The sequence below is a fragment of the Chiloscyllium plagiosum genome, unplaced genomic scaffold, assembly GCF_037043375.1.
Source record: "Chiloscyllium plagiosum isolate Xiang-an unplaced genomic scaffold, Cpla_swu_hap1 HiC_scaffold_27, whole genome shotgun sequence".
Lineage (NCBI taxonomy): Eukaryota > Metazoa > Chordata > Chondrichthyes > Orectolobiformes > Hemiscylliidae > Chiloscyllium > Chiloscyllium plagiosum.
In genome coordinates this window covers 77,570,539-77,587,936 of record NW_028270165.1, presented here as the reverse complement: position 1 = coordinate 77,587,936, position 17,398 = coordinate 77,570,539, and the positions used below count along the sequence as shown (strand labels likewise).

Here is a 17,398-nt window from a genome sequence, read left to right as displayed (position 1 = left end):
AAAAGTACAGCAGGTCAGGCAGCATCCGAGGAGCAGGAAAATCCATGTTTCGGGCAAAAGCCCTTCATCAGGAATAGAGGCAGAGAGCCTGCAGGGTGGAGAGATAAAAAGTAGGTCGCCCGCCATTCACAGTGCTTTGCCGACGCTGAGGCGCTTAGGCAGTGTGTTTTGTGGAGGTGCTTGTGTTATTGACAGATTTGAAGTGTCCAAATGCCAATAAAAGGAAAAAAGCCCACAATTTCCCCCCCACCTCGACATTGTATTCCTTTTGTATGTCTTTTCCGCAGGGCAGGGGAGTCCCAAACCAGAGGGCATAGGTTTCAGGCGAGAGGGTGAATTTAACATGGACCTAAGGGGTAACTTTTTCACGTAGAGGGTGGTGTGTGTATGGAATCAGCTGCCAGAGGAAAGGCATCTAGATGGGGGTATATGAATAAGAAGAGTTTAGAGAGATATGGGCCAAATGCTGGCAAATGGGTCACTAGATTAATTTAGGATATCAGCTTGGCATGTACCCGAGGGTTTGTTTTCATGCTGTGCAACTCTATGACTATTTCTACATAGTCAGAAACATATTTGCAAGACTACAAGTAGGCCATTCACCCTTAACAGCCTGTCGTGAACTGTGGCCTAACTGCACATACTTCAATGCAAGTTTCAGAAAGGTGTCTGCAGCTATTAATTATGTTTCTGAATATATCATTTTAACTCTCTCAATTTTAAAGATCAATCATTTCTCACACATTCCAATCTCCCAGGTAGAGTTAGCACCATCCATTCTCTCTCTCTCCTGCAAAGGGCTTGACACAGCAAACAAAGAGGGTACAAGGCATGAGAAAGAACAGAGGGTCAGTGGAAGAGAAGAGAGAGAGAATGGACAGGGGACAGTAGGTGAAGGGGGAGCAAAAGACTAGGGATATAGTGAGAGGGAAGGGATAGAGGGTAGGGCAGAGAGAGAGAAACACACTGGGAAACAGAGGGTGAGGGGGTAGGGAAAGATTTGGGGGGCAGAGGGTGTTGGAAAAGAGAATGAAGGCAGAGAATGAGGGAGAGAGAGAATGGGGGTGCAGAATGCGGGGAGAAAAAGAATGGATGGGGGTGCAGTGGCTGGCGAGAGAATGGACAGGGAGGCAGAAGGTGGGGATAGAAAGAGAATAAGTGGGGGGAGAGGGACTCGATAGGGCCAGAAGGTGGGGAGAGAGGGAATGGATGGGTTGGAGAGAGAGGGAATCGTTGGGGTTGGTCAGAGGGTGGGAAGAAGGGGAATGGATGAGGTGGGGTAAAGTTTGGGGAGAGGGCCTGGACATAGGGATGGAGATGGGGGCACAGGGAGAGAGAGGGAATGAAAGGGGGGACAAAGGTTAGGGAGAGGGATGAGGTGTGACAGAGATTGGGGAGAGAAGGAATGGCTGGGGTGGGGTAAAGTTTGGGAGAGGGAATGGATGGAGGGAACGGAGGGTGGGGAGACAGAGAGGGAATGAAAGGGTAGGAAGGTGGATTGGACAGAGGACATATGGTGGGGAGATAGCATGGACAGGGGTGAGATGCGAGAGAGAGAGAGAGAGAGAGAGAGAGAGAGAGAGAGAGAGAGAGAGAGAGAGAGAGAGATAAAAGGACAGGAAGCTGAGGATAGGGACAGAGAATGGATGGGGAGCTGGAGGAGACAGACAGACAGAAAATGGACGTGGTGCTGTGGGAGATAGAGAAAATGATGGGGGAATGGACAGCGGGCACTGGGTGGCAGGGGGAAATGGACAGCGGGTGCTGTGGGGATGATTGGGTCTGAAGGGAGGGGATGTTGGTGAATGCATCCCACCACTCCCAGCATCCCCTTCTCTGCACATGCACAGTGCAGATTTTTGTGAATGACACGAGAGAGTCTGGAACACTGTGTGAGCACAGTCATCTTTACATCCTGGCATCAGCAAACCATTGCTTTTCCGTTTTAAAAACTAAATAAAGATGTGGGTGATATCCTTGGGATGGCAAAAAAATGGCTAAGAAACTGAACCAAGAGTCAGCACTGTCAGAAGGGAGCTGGGCAAAAACAGGAGGATAGAAGGATGAATTTAGGTGAGTATCCATTGAAAGGTAAGGAATTGGGAGACAGAGATATCGGGAAAAAGATAGAGAAGGCTGTTCCATAAAAGTCAGAATTCTTTTATTCTATTTTCTGCCCTTAGCAGAAGAGGATTTGCTGTTCAGGCACAGACAAGAAAATTACTCAGGGCCTGAATATCAGCATCATTTGAATTCAGAAGGGGATATATTTGCCTACAGGAACTGATTTCAAATATCAACGTGACGTGAGAAGCCCTCTGATTACACACAGTCTGTATGGGAGTGCTCCAGGATTCTGATTGTGGAGAGAACTTTAATGCTTTAGTGTAATGTGGACTAGTGTTCTCGCTGTAGATGAGCCCTTCATTGGATCATTGAAGCTGCCGAGATACAATGACCGCATTGTATCCAATCCTGTGGAAGCAAATTCCATTCCTCAAACAGACTGGAGTGTCACCAGGACTGGGGAGAAGCCAATCGATTGCTGAGCGCTGCAGAGGGGATTCCTTCAGTCCAAGACTGTAGGTGGCCCAGTGTTTAGCACCGCTGCCTCACAATGCCAGGGACCCTTTAGGTGACTGTCTGTGTGGAGTTTGCATTTTCCTCCACCCTCCCGTGTCTGCAGGGTTTCCTCTGCATGCTCTGGTTTCCTCCCATGGTCCAAAGATGTGCAGGTTAGAGTGGACTGGGCATTCTTAATTCAGGGATTAGCCGCAGGAATGTTTGGGTGGGTCCAGGTGGGATGCTCTTCAGAGGGTCACTGTGGACTTGTTGGGCCTAGGGTTTGTTTCCACAGTGTAGGGTTCTATGAGTCCCCCAAACATGTCTGCAGCCTGACTTCCAGCTCCATCTCTTTGAGCCGAAGGTCCTTCAGCATATGTTTGCCCTGGATCACAGCATCCAGAGCCTCCCACCTTCTGCAAATCAAAAGACAAGTCCCACCCTACACTCTCCAATGTGTGTTGTGTAACTGCTTAAATCGTTATTAGTGGCCCAGCAGAGACTGATAGCCAAATTCAGAACCCATGAGGATGGCCTCAACTGGGACCTTGGGTTCATGTCACACGACAGGTAACTACTCCATACACACTCTATCGCATACTCACACAGACGCCTCCCTCAAATACACACACACACCCTCTCACGGGCTTATACTCCATCTCACACACACACTTTACCAAGCATGCATACACGCTATCATACACACGCACACTGTCTTTCATGCTCGCACACTTATATACAAGACTTTGGGGTGAATTTTAATTTGCAGAATTATCTGAAGATACATTGTATTCTGCTGAAAAAGCACACAATCAATCATGTAATATTTTATAAATTCCTACTTTGGAAATAGAACCAGTCTGACTCAAGATAGACCTTAAGTCATTTCGAGAATATGACTTTAAAGTAGTTCTGGGATTTACATATTAATGAACCAAAACCTGCACCCATCCTAAAAGATGAAAGACTTAACAGCAATCTAGGTTTGTTCAAAATATAATTTCTGTTGCATGAAACTGCGATTATTTGCTATATTTCTGTGTCTTATGATCCTGCTCCACATCCATCTGATGAAGGAGCAATGTTCCAAAAGCTAGTGCTTCCAAATAAACTTGTTGGACTATAATCTGGAGTTGTGTGATTTTTAACTTTGTTTCGAGTGAATACATCCTCCACCTCCCGGTGCTGCCAGTAAATGTTACAATGCTGATTAAACACTGCAGTACGTGCAGAAATGAAAAATTTACAATTTCTAATGATATTATCTACTCATTCACGGCTCCTTCTGACTCATGACATTGGAGACTTAGTGCTGGAGGCTGAAAGAAATGAGCAGCTTTAAAACAAAAACCTGTCGGATCTCACAGCTTTCAATGAGAGTCTGAGTCCAGGGGTAAGCTCAGGTAACCTTTATTGCAACCCAACTTTGTTACAGCTTCAGATCTCCCCAGCAAAAAGGTGTACAAAAAGTAGCTTTTGTTTTCTTAATCAGCTCAAGGTCAAAGCGCACACAATCCTTCCAACTCCACTTCCTTTACTGTTGGTCAGCACCGAGTTGTCTCCATTTTGCGGGGGGGGGGGGGGGGGGGGTCAAGAGTCACCCAAACTACTGTTGGTCTGGGGTCACGTGTAGGCCAGACTCAGCAAAGGATGCAGCTGGGATGACTGAGTGAATCCTTTCCCGCAACGGCAGTTTCCTTCCCTAAAATGGACGTTAGTGAATCAGATGGGAGATTTTCCTCCCCGAAAATGGTTTCAGCATCAGATTGTGAACTCCACATTTCTGACGAAATTTCAATTCAGCTGTCTGCTGTGGCGGGATTCAAACCCGGGAGTCCCCAGAGCTGAGTTGATAGTCCAGTCAATAATGGCAATCGGCTATTGCTCCTTCAATCCCCCTGCGATGGCACGTGAACTCGCTGGTGACTCCGCAGGTGGGAGGAGCGGGTGAAGCCCTTTCCACATTGAGAGCAGATGAATGGCCTCTCCCCGGTGTGGACCCTTTGGTGGATCAGCAGTGTAGATGACTGAGCAAACCCCTTCCCGCACACGGAACATGTGAACGGCCTCTCCCCGGTGTGGATCCGTTGGTGCCTCCGCAAGTTGCCCACATGACTGAAGCTCTTCCTGCACTTGGTGCAGGTGAATGGCCTCTCCCCAGTGTGGACCCGCCGGTGCGTCAGCAGAGTGTAGGAATCGACGAATCCCTTTCCGCACTCAGAGCAGGTGAATGGCCTCTCCCCCATGTGGACCCGCTGGTGTTTCAGGAGATGGGATGCATCAATGAATCGTTGCCCACACTGAGAGCAGGAGAACGGCCTCTCCCCGGTGTGAACCCGCTGGTGCGTCTGCAGCCGGGACGACTGAGTGAATCCTTTCCCACAATGGCGGCAGATGAAAGGCCTCTCCCCGGTGTGAACCCGCTGATGCGTCTGCAGGTTGCACAGCCAACTGAACCTCTTCCCGCACACTGAGCAGGAGAACGGCCTCTCCCCGGTATGAATGCGTCTGTGGGTTTCCAGTGCCGATGGGGAAGCGAATCCTTTCCCACAGTCCTCACACTTCCACGGTTTCCCCATGGGGGGAGCTTTCCTTGTGTCACTCTGGCTTTAAAATTAAAAGCAGAACAGGTATGCAGTCTCTCTCCACCGTGAGGCATGAGATTTTGATCCCTCAAGTTGAGTAAATGGTTTGAAGCACTTCTCACAGTCAGTGCACTGATTCTCCCTATGCGGGTGTCTCAATATTCTCTCTACCACACCAGTATCTAAAATATCTCACGCAGACAAAAGCAAACATGTCTTCTTCATTTGAACAGTTGCTGATATTCAAGCACCAATGATTCAAGTGGCTCTGTCAGAAATTGATTTATCATTTGCTTTCAGATTTCTTTCTGCATGTCTTCCTGCAAAAAAAAAATCACAAATTAAGAGATCACTGTCAGTACTGTTAAATGAACATAACATTGGTGGCAATTCCTGTAGATTGCCAGATGTCTGCTGATCACATATTATCCAGGATACAGAAAACCCTCATGCAGCCAGATAGCCTTAAGTGTCTATGAAGGAAAACTTCATTTAGGTGACAATGAGCTGGAACAAGCTGCCTCCAAAGGTGCTGGAAATGGAGCTGAATCAAGGACATGATAATGAAATGTCAATGCTGCTTGCGAAAAGAGTCCTGGAAAGCCAGTAAAGTTGCTGAATGACTTCCTGCTGTCCGATTAAATAAAAAAGATGCCAAGACCTACAGGACGGTACGCCATTACTGTATTACAAGGTGAAAAATCATAGCTATGAAGGGTTAACAACAGCCAACAATATCAGATATACACCATATGACGCAACATATGCCAACATTTGAAATCAATGCGCCAATCCCTTAAATGCTCCTCAGTTTCATGATAAACTACCCTTTTAATTGTGAACATGAGGAAAGAAGCAATCCTCTTCTCGGTTGCAAACTTTATACGTGCCAAACAGAGGGAATACACAATGAGAATACCTTTAAAAGGGACAGACAGCATCTGAGCACCTTTGCAGAGTCTGCTCCCTCCCTGGATTCACTCCAGTTGCTACAAATGAACAGTGTTTCCCCCCCCCCACTCTCTGCCTCCCAGGATGAGGAATGGAAAGGCGGAGACATTGCTTTACTCTGAGATGTTGCCCAGCGGGAAGGAGTTTCACTCTGAAACTGACTGAGCTACTTCCGAGTTGTGGCGTCCACAATGGAGGGGTGGGACAGACAGTGGCCTCGCACTGTGCCTGCCCTGCCCTGCAGCTGAGGCACGTGGGGAGGGGAGGACACTTTGCAAACTCCTTTCGCTCTCCTCCAAGTCAATGCGGTTTGAGTTCAAGCAAAGCATGGAGTTTCATTTTAGCTTCACGCTCACAGAAAACCTCCTCCTCTGTGAAACCAACACTTTACTCCCCGTCCAACCATGGAAATAGCGATTTATGAGACTCCAGAGTTGGAATTCCTCCCATACCTGCTGTAAGGGGTTTGGTAGGAAACTGTTTATTTTATGAACCATTTCAATTCAACCTCATCTTTGCCATTCAAATACTAATTTTACACGGAGGGTGGTTCATGTGTGGAATGAACTTCCTGAGGTGGGTGCGGATACAATTAAAAGACATTTGGATAAATATATGAATAGGAAAGGTTTGGAGGGATATAAGCCAGGATCAGGCAGGAGAGACGGGTTTAATTTGGGATTATGGTTGGCATGGACTGGTTGGACTGAAGGTCTGTTTCCATGCTGTATGACTCCATGGCAGGTTCACAGTTCCTTGTAAGTGATTAGATTAGATTAGATTACTTACAGTGTGGAAACAGGCCCTTCGGCCCAACAAGTCCACACTGACCCGCCGAAGCGTAACCCACCCATTCCCCTACATTTACCCCTTTACCTAACACTACGGGCAATTTAGCATGGCCAATTCATCTAACCTGCACATCTTTGGACTGTGGGAGGAAACGGAGCACCCGGAGGAAACCCACGCAGACACGGGGAGAATGTGCAAACTCCACACAGTCTGAGTCGGGAATTGAACCCGGGTCTCTGGTGCTGTGAGGCAGCAGTGCTAACCACTGTGCCCACTGAAGAAGGTGTTTGGTTTGCTTGCCTTTATTGGTCAGTGCCCTGACTGGAGGAATTGGGAGGTCATGTTGCAGCTGTACAAGACATTGGTTAGACCACGTTTGGAGTATTGCATGCAATTTTGGTTCCAGTGACATACCATACACCAGAGATAGTGACTGAAATTGACTACAATACAGAATAAAATGATTAAAACCTGCAGTGCAGAAAGAGGCCATTTGGCCCATTAAATGCATTGGGTAGAGGTGGTGGGAGCTCATTTTGCAGCTGTTCAGGACATTGGTTTGGCTACTTTTGGAATATTGCATTCAATTCTGGTCTCCCTGCTATAGGATAGGAAAGCTGTTGTGAAACTTGAAACGGTACAGCAAAGATTGATAAGAATGTCGCCAGTGTTGGAGGGTTTGTGGTATCAGGCGACGCTGGATAGGATGGGGCTGTTTCCCTGGAGTGTCGGAGGCTGAGGGTGACCTTATATAGGTACATAAAATCATTAGGGGCATGGATAGGGTAAATAAGCCAGAGGAAGGGTGGAGGCTGGTACAATTACAACGTTTAAAAGGCACCTGGATGGTTGTGTGAATAGGAAGGGTTTGGAGGGATATGTGAAAAATGTTGGCAAATGGGTCACTAGATTTATACAGAAGATCTTGTCAGTATGGATGTGTTCAAAAAGTCTATTTCTGAGCAGTATATCTCTATGTCTATTTGATAACAGATGCTTTATTTCTGTTGATGTAAATATTGTTATAAATCATAGCTGGGAACAAATAGTTAGAAATATGGGAGACAGAATTCCTCAAGTAGGGTACGATAAGAATCCTGGGAGATCCCTAACTCTGATTTACTATCTAATGAACAAACGTTAAGCACGAGCACCAATTGTGTGTTTATGTCTAATTTTGTTTCATTTTTCTTATTTCATTCCCTATGATGAGTCTCTGTTTGGATGGTTGACAGGCTAAGAGACTGTCGGTTGGGCCTTGATCGGCAATGTTTTATTGTTCTGGAAGGTATAAAGGTGGGGGGGGGTCAAAGCTTCAGCAGAAATCTAGCAGAGCTGAGAACAGACAACACCTTATCCTGTGGAAACAGGGAGATCAACAGAGGACAGAGAAATCAGGACATGCAATCCGAGCTGACACCAGACTACCCTGTGATCAGTGCTGTGATTAGCAATGCCAACCCTCTACCTTTACCTAGCTTTCCACTCGACTTGAATGCCATGTACTCCCTCGATATTCAGAATCCAATACTTGTCATTCCTAAAGCTATGTCTCTGTAAGGAGTCTCAGATCATATCCTCTTCAGCGTGTGCAGTCAATTTATTCACTTTCTTTTAACAATGCAGCACACATTCGGACATACAGTCTTCACTTTAAATTTTTGCGATCTTTTGCATCCAGCTTTGATTACTGGTACACTTACTCTCCGTGTCCCTTTCTATCATTCTCTAATGTTCGCTTTCCACATCACTACATTGCCTTGATTTGAATTCCCCAATGCCTTATCTTCACCATGGACATCTAGTCCCTGTTCACCTTCATCCCCCATCACAAAAGACTCAAAGCCCTCCACTTCTTCCTTTCTCGCCATACCAACCACTCCCCTTCCACTGACACCCTCCTTCTGAACTGGTCCTCACTCTGAACAACTTCTCTTTCCAATCCTTCCACTTCCTCCAAACCAAAGGAGTAGCCATGGGCACCCGCATGGGCCCCAGCTATGCCTGCCTCTTCATAGGCTATGTGGAACAGTCCATCTTCCGCAGCTACACTGGCACCACCCCTCACCTTTCCCACCGCTACATCGATGACTGTATCGGCGCTGCCTCGTGCTCCCACGAGGAGGCTGAACAGTTCATCCACTTTACCAACACCTTCCACCCTGACCTCAAATTCACCTGGACCATCTCAGACTCCTCCCTCCCCTTCCTAGACCTCTCCATTTCTATCTCGAATCAACACGGACATTTACTACAAACCGACCGACTCCCACAGCTACCTAGACTACACCACCTCCCACCCTGCCCCCTGTAAAAACGCCATCCCATATTCCCAATTCCTTCGTCTCCGCCGCATCTGCTCCCAGGAGGACCAATTCCAATACCGAACAACCCAAATGGCCTTCTTCTTAAAAGACCACAATTTCCCCCAGACGTGGTTGACGATGCTCTCCACCGCATCTCCTCCACTTCCCGCTCCTCCGCCCTTGAGCCCCGCCCCTCCAACCGCCACCAGGACGGAACCCCACTGGTCCTCACCTACCACCCCACCAACCTCCACATACATTGTATCATTCGTCGTCATTTCCGCCACCTCCAAATGGACCCCACCACCAGGGATATATTTCCCTCCCCTCCCCTATCAGTGTTCCGAAAAGACCACTCCCTCCGTGACTCCCTCGGCAGGTCCACACCCCCCACCAACCCAACCTCCACTCCCGGCACCTTCTCCTGCAACCGCAAGAAATGCAAAACTTGCGCCCACACCTCCCCCCTCACTTCCCTCCAAGGCCCCAAGGGATCCTTTCATATCCACCACAAATTCACCTGCACCTCCACATCATTTACTGCATCCGCTGCACCCGATGTGGCCTCCTCTATACTGGGGAGACAGGCCGCCTACTTGCGGAACATTTCAGAGAACACCTCTGGGGCACCCGGACCAACCAATCCATCCACCCTGTGGCTCAACACTTCAACTCCCCCTCCCACTCCACCAAGGACATGCAGGTCCTTGGACTCCTCCATCGCCAGACCATAGCAACACGACGGCTGGAGGAAGAGCGCCTCATCTTCCGCCTAGGAACCCTCCAACCACAAGGGATGAACTCAGATTTCTCCAGTTTCCTCATTTCCCCTCCCCCCACCTTGTCTCAGTCCCAACCCTCGAACTCAGCACCGCCTTCTTGACCTGCAATCTTCTTCCTGACCTCTCCGCCCCCACCCCCACTCCGGCCTATCACCGTCACCTTTACCTCCTTCCACCTATCGCATTTCCAACGACCCTCTCCCAAGTCCCTCCTCCCTACCTTTTATCTTAGCCTGTTTGGCACACTTTCCTCATTCCTGAAGAAGAGCTTATGCCCGAAATGTCGATTCTCCTGTTCCTTGGATGCTGCCTGACCTGCTGCACTTTTCCAGCAACACATTTTCAGCTTTGATTTGGATTGGCCATGAGAAATGCATTTTTATACATTCACAGTAATAGAAGCAGAAGCAGGGCATTTGGCCCATCGAGCCTAGTCCACCATTAATTAAGATCGCGGCTGATCTATCCATCATCTCAGCTGCTCTTACCTGCATTATCCCAACCACCCTAAATTCCCCTACCATGCAAACTCCCATTGAACCGAGTCTTGAATATGGCTGCTTCTATTGCTTCCTTGACCAAAGAATTCCATAGATTCACCACTCTCCGGGAAAAGCAGTTCCTCCTCCTCTGCCCTAAACCTAGTCCCCCCAATCTTGTGGCCTCGTCTCACCCACCAGCAGAAACAATTGGATAGGGTGGGTCTGGGTGGCATGATCTTCCGACGGGTCAGTGTGGACTTGATGGGATGAATGGCCTGCTTCTACACTGGAGGGCCTCTATGATTTACCAAAGTTGTGTTTGCCACAGATCACAGCACTCAGAATCTCCCACCTTCTGCAAATTGAAAGACAAGTCCCACCCTGCCTCTTGTGTGTTGTTTTACCTAACTGATAAACCGTTGAGTGAATACAGCCCACACCTCCCTCTTCTGCCACTAAACGTAACAATGCTGGTGAAACAATGCATTACCTGTAGTGTTGAAAATTGTAAGACTTCTAACGATAGCAGTTGCTGATGCACAGCATTAGAAACACAATGTTGGAGGCTAAATGTAATGAGCAGTTTAAAACAGAAACCCACCTAACCTTTCACTAGGCTCCCCATTCAGGACACTTTACTTACTGCCAGTAAACCTTAAAACACTTCAACCCCACATTGCAACAAATTCCCACTTTCCACCAAAATCCTGGGTGTCCTCACTCACTCAGTTGCTGTCGCACAAATGAAAAATTTCATTGTAACTTCTTCTGCTCCCAGTAAGGGCAAAACATCTTTGAAAGCTGCTCTGAAAGTCCAGTCTTCACTACACTTCTGCTTTCCTTTGATCCAGCTCGTCTGGACTGAACAGATATCCTAAATTAACATAGTCCCATTTGCGAGTACTTAGCCCATATTCGTCTCAACCCTCCCTATTTATGTACTCATCCAGATGCCTTTAAAAATGTTGCAATTATAGGGCCGCCACCACTTCCTCTGGCAGCTCATTCCATGCATGCATCACCCTCTGCGTGAGAAAACTTCCCCTAAGGTTCCTTTTAAATCATTCCCCTGTCAGCTCAAACCTGTGCCCTCTAGATTCCCCTACTCTGGGGAAAAGATTCTTGGCTATTCACCCTATCCATGCTCCTTATGAACTTCTATAAAGTCACCCCTCAGTCTCCAATGCTCCAAGGAAAACAGCCCCAGCCTATTCAGCCTCCCCCTATAGCGCAAACTTTCCAACTCTGGCAACAGCCTCGTAAATCTTATCCAAACCCTTTCATAGATTTGCAACATTTTTCCTTTGGCAGGGAAACCAGCACTGAACAGTATTCCAAAAGTGACCTAATCAATGTACAGCCACAACATGACCTCCCAACTTCTATACCAAAATGCACTGACCTATCAAACAAGCACACTAAACACCTTCTTTGCTATCCTGTCTACCTGTATCCCACTTTCAACAAAATATGAACCTGCACTCCAAGGTACCTTTGTCCAATTAACTGTGTAGATCCTGCTTTGAACTGCCTTTCCAAAATGGGGTTAAGAAAATTGTCAGCCGTGATTGAATGATGGAGCACACCTGAAGGGCTGACTGGCCTAATTTCTGCTTCAATGTCCTATGTTCTTTTGCTGTTCTGGACACAGAGTCTGAGATTTGGGAGTAGGAATAGGCCATTTGGTCTTTCCAGCCTGCACCAGCATTGAACAGTTCATAACTGGATATAAATATACCTGCATCTAGGTGGTTCAGGCCGGGACTATTTTCACTGGAGCATCGGAGATTGAGAGGTGGCCTTATAGAGGATTATAATATCATGAGGTGAACGGCAGGTGTCCTTTCCCTCAGGTGGAGGTTTCAAGATTAGGGAGCAATTTTTAAGATGAGAGGAGAAATATTTTAAAAAGACATGAGGGGCACTTTTTTACTTAGCCAGACAGTGGTTTGTGTGTGGAATAAATGTCCAGAGGAAGTGGTGGATGCAGGTACACCTCCAATGTTTGGATAAGTACATGAATAGGAAAGGTTCGGAGGATATGGGCCAAGCACTGGCTGGTGGGACTAGTTTAGTTTAGAACATAGAACATAGAACAATACAGCACAGAACAGGCCCTTCGGCCCACGATGTTGTGCCGAACTTCTAACCTAGATTAAGTACCCATCCATGTACCTATCCAAATGCCGCTTAAAGGTCGCCAATGATTCCGACTCCACCACTCCCACGGGCAGCGCATTCCATGCCCCCACCACTCTCTGGGTAAAGAACCCACCCCTGACATCTCCCCTATACCTTCCACCCTTCACCTTAAATTTATGTCCCCTTGTAACACTCTGTTGTACCCGGGGAAAAAGTTTCTGACTGTCTACTCTATCTATTCCTCTGATCATCTTATAAACCTCTATCAAGTCACCCCTCATCCTTCGCCGTTCCAACGAGAAAAGGCCGAGAACTCTCAACCTATCCTCGTATGACTTCCTCTCCATTCCAGGCAACATCCTGGTAAATCTTCTCTGCACCCTCTCCAAAGCTTCCACATCTTTCCTATAGTGAGGCGACCAGAACTGCACACAGTACTCCAACTGTGGCCTAACCAAAGTCCTGGGCTCCAGGCTGAATATTTACCATCTACCACCACTCTCTGCCTTCGACCGGTTAGCCAGTTTTCTATCCAATTGGCCAAATTTCCCTCTATCCCATGCCTCCTGACTTTCCGCATAAGCCTACCATGGGGAACCTTATCAAATGCCTTACTAAAATCCATGTACACTACATCCACTGCTCTTCCCTCATCCACATGCTTGGTCACCTCCTCGAAGAATTCAATAAGACTTGTAAGGCAAGACCTACCCTTCACAAATCCGTGCTGGCTGTCCCTAATCAAGCAGTGTCTTTCCAGATACTCATAAATCCTATCCCTCAGTACCCTTTCCATTACTTTGCCTACCACAGAAGTAAGACTAACAGGCCTGTAATTCCCGGGGTTATCCCTATTCCCTTTTTTGAACAGGGGCACAACATTCGCTACTCTCCAGTCCCCTGGTACCACCCCCGTTGCCAGTGAAGACGAGAAGATCATTGCCAACGGTACTGCAATTTCCTCTCTTGCTTCCCACATAATCCTAGGATATATCCCGTCAGGCCCGGGGGACTTGTCTATCCTCAAGTTGTTCAAAATGTCCAACACATCTTCCTTTCTAACAGGTATCTCTTCTAGCTTACCAGTCCATTTCACACTCTCCTCTTCTACAATACGGTCCCTCTCGTTCGTAAATACTGAAGAGAAGTACTTGTTCAAGACCTCTCCTATCTCTTCCGACTCAATACACAGTCTCCCACTACTGTCCTTGATCGGACCTACCCTCGTTCTCGTCATTCTCAGGTTTCTCACATACGCATAAAATGCCTTGGGGTTATCCTTGATCCTATCCGCCAACGATTTTTCATGCCCTCTCTTAGCTCTCCTAATCCCTTTCTTCAGGTCCCTTCTGGCTATCCTGTATCCCTCCACTGCTCTGTCTGAATCCTGTTTCCTCAACCTTATGTAAGCCTCCTTCTTCCTCTTTACCAGACATTCAACCTCTCTCGTCAACCAAGGCTCCCTCACACGACCATTTCTTTCCTGCCTGATAGGTACATACATATCATGGACACGTCGTATCTGCTCTTTGAAAAAGTTCCACATTTCCACCACATCCTTCCCTGACAGCCTATGCTCCCAACGTATGCTCCTCAAATCCTGCCTTACAGCATCGTAATTTCCCTTCCCCCAATTATAAAATCTACCTTGTTGTGCGCACCTATCTCTCTCCATAACCAAGGTGAAAGTCACAGAATTGTGGTCACCATCACCAAAATGTTCACCCACTAACAAGCCCACCACTTGTCCCGGTTCATTACCGAGTACCAAATCCAATATGGCCTCCCCTCTGGTTGGACAATCTACATACTGCGTTAGAAAAGCTTCCTGGACACACTGCACAAACACCGCCCCATCCAATCTACTTGATCTAAAGAGCTTCCAATCAATATTTGGGAAGTTGAAGTCGCCCATGACTACTACCCTGTGGCTTCTGCACCTTTCCAAAATCTGTTTCCCAATCTGTTTCTCCACATCTCTGCTGCTATTGGGGGGCCTATAGTAAACACCCAACAAGGTGACTGCACCTTTCCTATTTCTGACTTCAGCCCATACTACCTCCAGAGGCAGATCCCCCTCAAACTTCCTTTCTGCAGCCGTTATACCATTTCTAATTAGCAATGCCACCCCCCCTCCTTTTTTCCCACCCTCCCTAATCTTACTGAAACACCTGTAACCAGGAACCTCCAACAGCCATTCCTGTCCCACATCTATCCACGTTTCCGTGATGGCCACAACATCGTAGTCCCAGGTACCGATCCACGCCTTAAGTTCACCCACCTTATTTCTGATACTCCTTGCGTTGATGTATACGCACTTGAGCCCATCTCTGTGTCCGCTAGTAGTCCCTGTCAGTGCTACCTTCTCCACAGCCCCCCTACAGTCTTGGGCATCCTGACAAACAGCTAACCTACTTGCTGGACTACAATTCTGGATCCCATCCCCCTGCCAAATTAGTTTAAACCCCCCCGAAGAGTGCTAGCAAACCTACCCCCCAGGATATTGGTGCCCTTCTGGTTCAGGTGCAACCCGTCCTGTTTGTACAGGTCCCACCTTCCCCAGAATGCAGTCCAATTGTCCAAATATCTGAAGCCCTCCCTCCTACACCAGCCTTGCAGCCACGTGTTCAACTGCACTCTCTCCCTATTCTTTGCCTCACTGTCACGTGGCACCGGCAACAACCCAGAGATGACGACTCTGTCTGTCCTAGCTTTTAGCTTCCAGCCTAACTCCTTGAGCTCTTGAATGACCTCCCCACCCCTCTTCCTACCTATGTCGTTGGTGCCAATGTGCACCACGACTTCTGGCTGCACACCCTCCCCCTTAAGGATTCTGAAGACACGGTCTGAGACGTCTCGGACCCTAGCACCCGGGAGGCAACAAACCATCCGTGAGTCTCGCCCATGTCCACAGAACCGCCTGTCCGTCCCTCTAACTAGAGAGTCCCCTATAACTAGCGCTCTCCTCCTCTCCCTTCTGAGTCTCAGAGCCACAGACCCCTTCACTGCAGCTTACACCTGCAACACTGTTCCCCCCCAACAGTTTCCAAAGCTGTATATTTATTTTTTAGGGGAACGACCACAGGGAACCCTGCACTGCCTGCTTCTTCCCCTTCCCACCTCTAACTGTTACCCAGCTACCTCTGTTCTCCGGCGTAACTATGTCCCTGTAGCTTCTCTCAATCACCCTCTCAGCCTCTCGAATAATCCTCAGTTCATCCAACTCCAGTTCCAGTTCCCTAACTCGTTCGGTGAGGATCAGGATCTGACTGCATTTCCTGCAGACGAAGTCGGCAGGAGTATCGGTGGTCAGCTTGAGAACATAGTCAGCATGGACTATTTGGATTGAACGGTCTGTTTCTGTGCTGTATGACTCTGTGACTGTTTTGTACTGGTCTTAAAACCATTTTCTTGCTTTCCCCATAACCATCCACTTCTTTGATCTTCAAAGTCAAATTAACTCAGCCTTGAATACATTCAATGACCTAACTACAAGAAGACATCCCCACTTCTGAACTCAATCCCTCTTGCTAATATACCACTTGCTTTGCACATTGCTTGCTGCACCTGACAATCGGCATTGACTGGTGTTGAAGGACGCTGAGACCCCATTGTCCATCCACACATCATCGCTGATGAAGGGCTTGTGCCCGAAACGTCAACTTTGCTACTCCTCGGATGCTGCCTAACCTGTTGTGCTTTTCCAGCACTACACTTTTCAATTCAGATCTCCAGTCCTCACTTTCTCCACATCTCACCATTTAAACAATGCACCTCGTTTCTGCTTTTTATTTTACACAGCAAAGACTATAACTTCACCATGCATTTGCCATGTGTTTGCAAATTGAGACACAGACCTGGATCAACTTTTCCAGAGTCTGTCCCCTCCCTCAATTCACTCTCTTTCCTTTCAGTTGCTGCAAGTGAAGCCCAGAATGAAAAAAAATGGAAAATGTATTGAGAAAAGAAACTACCGTACTCACAAATGTTGGACAGTGGAAGGAAGTTACGATCTGGGGTGAAGTTCAATCTGCATTCAGAGAGAAAAGGAGCAGCAACTGCTTCTGAAGCTCACGATCCAACTTCCGCATTTCGACAATGGTCGGCTCTGACTGACAGGAGGACCATACTCCTTCCGGTCCTCCAATGGTCCACGGAAAGGAGCTCGCGCGCCGTGTCTGCGGACACCCAAGAGTATGCGCAGTGCTTTGCTGACACTGCCGGACATGCGCAGTGCTTTGCTGACACTGCCGGACATGCGCAGTGCTTTGCTGACACTGCCGGACATGCGCAGTGCTTTGCTGACACTGCCGGACATGCGCAGTGCTTTGCTGATGTCGCGGTGCATGCTCAGTTGATGTTAGTCAAAGTTAAAAATCACACCACACCAGGTTATAGTCCAACAGAATTTATGATCTTGCGATCTTATATTTCACAACCACCTCCGAAGCCTAGTGCTTCAAAATAAGCATGTTGGAGTACAGTAGTTTCTTTTCTCAACACATTTTCCATTTTTTTTTCATTGTTGACTTGCAGCAACTGAAAGGAAAGAGTGAATTGAGGGAGGGGACAGACTCTGGAAAATTGATCCAGGCCTGTGTCTCAATTTGCAAACACATGGTGTGTGATTCTTGTGAGGAAAGAAGCAATCCCTTTCTGGGGTGCAAACTGAGGGAGTACACAAGGAAAATACCTTTCAGAGGGTCAGAGAGTGTCTGAGCACTTTTGGAGAGTAAACTCCCTCCCTGGATACACTCCAGTTGCTACAAGTGAACAGCGTTTCCCCTCTCTCTCTC

General features: G+C 47.7%; 2 protein-coding genes across 2 annotated transcripts in view; both read right to left on the bottom strand.

Moving 5' to 3' along the window:
• Window positions 1-3,284, bottom strand: part of LOC148144615 (uncharacterized) — a 42,302-nt gene extending 39,018 nt beyond the window's left edge. Inside the window, exon 1 of the mRNA XM_087975424.1 lies at window positions 3,240-3,284. Within this exon, the coding sequence (XP_087831550.1) occupies window positions 3,240-3,284 (45 nt within the window). The remainder of the gene's footprint in view (window positions 1-3,239) is intronic.
• Window positions 3,285-3,942: 658 nt separating this feature from the next.
• On the bottom strand, window positions 3,943-16,800 carry LOC122543540 (uncharacterized). Its single transcript, XM_043682343.2, has 2 exons — window positions 16,586-16,800; window positions 3,943-5,467 (listed from the first exon to the last, which is right to left on the bottom strand). The coding sequence occupies exon 2, from the start codon at window positions 5,139-5,141 to the stop codon at window positions 4,452-4,454; it is 690 nt and encodes a 229-aa protein (XP_043538278.1). The 5' UTR covers window positions 5,142-5,467; window positions 16,586-16,800; the 3' UTR covers window positions 3,943-4,451.
• Between the last annotated feature and the right edge of the window lie 598 nt (window positions 16,801-17,398).

Coding starts and splice junctions, on each gene's coding strand:
- LOC122543540 (XM_043682343.2), bottom strand. CDS start 5,141: ATGGGGAAACCGTGGAAGTGTGAGGACTGTGGGAAAGGATTCGCTTCC.